Below are 3,932 nucleotides of genomic sequence, written 5' to 3' on the forward strand. Positions count from 1 at the left end.
CTCCTGAACTCTTGCTGCTTCTGATACTAGCCACAAGAGGTCGCTATTGACCTTTTTTATTGTTTTCCTTGTTCACCTCATTTTTAGTTATTGGTTACACCTGTGCCTAGTTTTTAATCTAGTTTATAAGCCTCGCATTTCACCACCTTAGTTGTTCAGTCTTGAGCTTTCCTTCATGGATGTTCCTGTGTTTCCCTGCAAACTCTTAGTGAAGTTTATGTTTGAGTTTTGAACTCTGAGTCCTACCTCCTTCTACACTTTAGACAATGAACAGAAGCAGATTCTTAAAATAATTGTATTACTCATTGTATTATTCATCAGCTTTTACTTGATCTGCCCAAGCATGCTTACAGCAAACCACATCATCTGTAAAACATGGTGGAGGGGGTGTTATGGTTTTGGCATGCCTAATTGTATAGCCATTTTATATTCAATAAATGATTCATCTAAGTCAGTGCTTGCTGTTTGTAAAATCAAATTTGTAAAATCCTATGTAGTTGGTTTCACTTAAGTGAAAACCCCTTGCCATTAAAAAAACGAAGAAAAAAAAACGAAACCGAGCTGCACTTCCTAACCTCCTGCCAAATGTTTGACTGCATTAGAGACACATAATTTCCCTCAGATTACACAGACCCACAAAGAATTAGAAAACAAATCAAACCTGGATAAACTCCCATATCTGCTAAGCGAAATATCAGTGTGCCATCATAGCAGGTAAATGTGTGAGCTGTTGCCATAGAAAAAGGGTAACCAGTGGAGCACAAACACAACTGTAAATACAACTTATCTATTTTTCCTATAATACTTTAACTATTTGCACATTGATACAACACTGTACATCGTCAATAATATCATATTTTAAATGCCAAAAGATTTACATTGTCTTACATTTACTATTCTTTGAAACTCTTGTGTGTAATGTTTACTGTTCAACTGTTCACACTCACGTACACATGCAGTCACATACGCACACACACACACACCACACTATCTGATTATGTCACGCACCACAGACAGTCAAACTGAGCATTCTCTCCACAGTTAAGAGCAAGGACAAAGATACGTGTTAAAAGACCAGTTCCATCAACGGGATGATGTGTGCAACATACTTTATATATTACATATACATACTATATCCATGTTAAAAACACATTAACAACAAATTATTATTTGATTAAAGTGATTATATGAAACAACAATACAGCCCAAAGCAGATAGAAGGAATGTCTTACTTTTTTAATTTCATGACAGAAAAAGAGAAAAAAAAAATATATATTATGTACAATATCAAAACAGATATAAAAAGCAGATTTTAATTTAACATTCCAAAGAAGAGATCATTGAATCTCAATAATGCAATCTCATGAATTAACAACACATAACTTATGTGAGGCAAAATAGAGAAAAAGGTTAGATAAAAACAAGATATTGCCCGCAAATTCAGAATATCAAATCCAATATGCTTTAATTGAGAGAAGTGCTGTTTTATTATTATAGCTAAATCTGAGGTAAACATAAAAAACAATGTTCCACTGAATATCTGAAATAGCTTTCAATGACATCAGAGTGTACGTGTGTGGGCGTACGTGCGTGTCCTCTTCCTTCCCTACATCCAGCCTGCCTCTCATCTTTGTCTCTCTCTTAGGGACCTGCAACACACACACACACACACACACACACACACAGCCTGATGATGTCACACACCACAGACATTCAAACTGAGCATTCTCTCAACCGCTAAGAACAAGGAGGAAGTTAAAAGGACCAATTCCAAATCAAACCCTACCCCCTACACCCTACCCCCAGATGTACATCTAAAGGACTGTATACATGGAAGCATTTGATATGGTACTCCCCCCTCCATGCTAGCTGGAACCTTCATAGTACAGAGAGAGGTTGTGAGTGTCACCTGTGTGTCGGCCTGTCCTCACATTGGAGTAGACTGGCTCTGCTGCTAGGGAGGAGGAGGGGTTATCTAAGGGGAACAAGACAACATTACATTACATGGTGGACAGGAAGAGATGGAGGGATGAATGAAGGAGTAAAAGAGGTATAAAGGGAAGATAATGGAGGTCTATCTGTTTGAGTTCAATCTGAGCATAGGTCACATCACTGGGTCCAACTGAAACAGAATACATTGTCAGACACTGTGTGTGTGTGTGTGTGTGTGTGTGTGTGTGTGTGTGTGTGTGTGTGTGTGTGTGTGTGTGTGTGTGTGTGCGCGCGCGCGTATTACTTGCAGCTCTTCCGGTCCTTACAACAGAGTAGAGTGCATGAGATGGAGCAGGCTTCTCTGAATGGCGCAAGACAGACAGACAGACAGACAGACAGACAGACAGACAGACAGATAGTCAGACAGACAGACTTGTTGTAGGTGTAGTAACAGGACTTTAGGTTATAGTAGACATCTCGTAAGGTCCAGTATGTAACATTCAAGCTTTCCAAACACTTCCGAATGGTTGTAATGACTATGTCAAATCGGTACACTATACACTACTGATCTGATGTAAAAAACCATCACAGCACCACCTGGACATCATGTTTCACAGTACTTCCTCCCTTTAACCCTTCTCCAATTCAATATACAGGCTTGATGATCTACTGCCATCTAGTGGTTAAACTAAAATGATAGTATCTGCATCCTACAAGCTGAGTGACTCCAGTATCTTGTCTTTTAATTATTCATAACTAATACTGGACCTACCTCTCCTTCTGGGGTTGGTTCTGTGTTCAATCTGAGCGTATGTCATCTCATCTGGACTACTGGTCACAGCCTTGTCTGAACATCACAACACAACGCACCACAAGACACGACAACACAACATCACACCACAACAATACACTAGAGGTCATATTTACAGCAGCTGGAGATGTTAGCTTATATTAATGTAGCTGCTTAGCATGTTCACAACAACAGTTTTAGTTGACAGCTACACTTTGGAAACATTACATTGAAACATCTGACCTTTGAACTTGTGGCAGCAGAAGAGCAGGACCAGGATGATAAGGAGGATGATGGCCACACTCAGTCCCACGGTCACGATCACGGTCACGGTCACGGTCACTGAGGCAGTCCCTGGAATAGAGGGTTGATTTAGGATCAACACAACTTTAGACAATTGACAATTATATTTGACGGACACATTGAGAATTGAAACTATTAATTGTGAGTAAATAGATGATCGACACCTCCACCCTGACTGAGAGATAAATGCAATACAATAATGAGCATTACAACAGGCTGTTACTATTCATGCACACAAATGCAAATAATGCAGATATTTATGTTTCATAATGCTAATAAAGGAATCTTTGTGTATAACATGTTTTCTTACCTCTCACTGCCAGCCAGCTCTCTGGTGACTCTTCTCTGTCAGAGTTGTTACACTTGTAGAATCCTTCATCTGACTCTGATACTGCAGGGATGGTCATCTCTCCTGTACCCTCAGTCCTGATGAAGGATCCATCTCTATAGAAATCAGCTGGGAGGTCAGAGGGAGTTTTCTGAGATCTACAGCGCAGAGTCACAGCATCTCCCCCAGTCACAGGCAGAGCAGGGCTCTCCAGGATAATACCACCCTCTGTATAGATACAGGAGCAGCACTGTAGATGTAGGCTCATACTGGGGAGGAAAAGTTTCTTAACAATAGTAAGAGACACCAAACTAGTGTAGAACTGAGAATACCAACAATCACGGCCACTACCTTGACAGTGGGAAGGAATAGAAGTGGACTTACTAATCACTGTGATGTTGACAGCATTGCTGTACTCTCCCAACCCAGACTCACACCAGTACACTCCACTGTCAGTGAAGGATACCCAGCGGAGGGTGTATGTGGGTCCAGTTGGTGAATTAACAGAGGAACACACTGTCGGTGTTCTTCCAGTGTTCCTTAAATGCGTTTGGTACTTCATCACTCTCCATCCAGTAG

General features: G+C 40.5%; 1 protein-coding gene across 1 annotated transcript; it reads right to left on the minus strand.

The window, feature by feature from the left end:
• Positions 1-1,488: 1,488 nt before the first annotated feature.
• LOC310814329 (uncharacterized protein) lies at positions 1,489-3,488 on the minus strand. Its single transcript, XM_083683685.1, has 6 exons — positions 3,336-3,488; positions 2,966-3,076; positions 2,705-2,779; positions 2,237-2,293; positions 1,910-1,975; positions 1,489-1,649 (listed from the first exon to the last, which is right to left on the minus strand). Exons 1-6 carry the CDS (start codon positions 3,430-3,432, stop codon positions 1,642-1,644), a joined length of 414 nt encoding a protein of 137 aa, XP_083539811.1. The 5' UTR covers positions 3,433-3,488; the 3' UTR covers positions 1,489-1,641.
• Positions 3,489-3,932: the final 444 nt, after the last annotated feature.

The sequence above is a fragment of the Argentina silus genome (assembly GCF_951799395.1).
Source record: "Argentina silus genome assembly, chromosome: 1".
NCBI classification, from domain to species: domain Eukaryota; kingdom Metazoa; phylum Chordata; class Actinopteri; order Argentiniformes; family Argentinidae; genus Argentina; species Argentina silus.

What these genes read in the sequence shown, in the direction of transcription:
- LOC310814329 (XM_083683685.1), bottom strand. Translation starts at nt 3,432, where the DNA reads ATGACCATCCCTGCAGTATCAGAGTCAGATGAAGGATTCTACAAGTGT. An exon ending in GAGCTGGCTGGCAGTGAGAG is followed by an intron (nt 3,077 to 3,335) that starts GTAAGAAAACAT and finishes CCTCTATTCCAG; the next exon opens with GGACTGCCTCAGTGACCGTG. An exon ending in AACCAACCCCAGAAGGAGAG is followed by an intron (nt 2,294 to 2,704) that starts GTAGGTCCAGTA and finishes TGCGCCATTCAG; the next exon opens with AGAAGCCTGCTCCATCTCAT.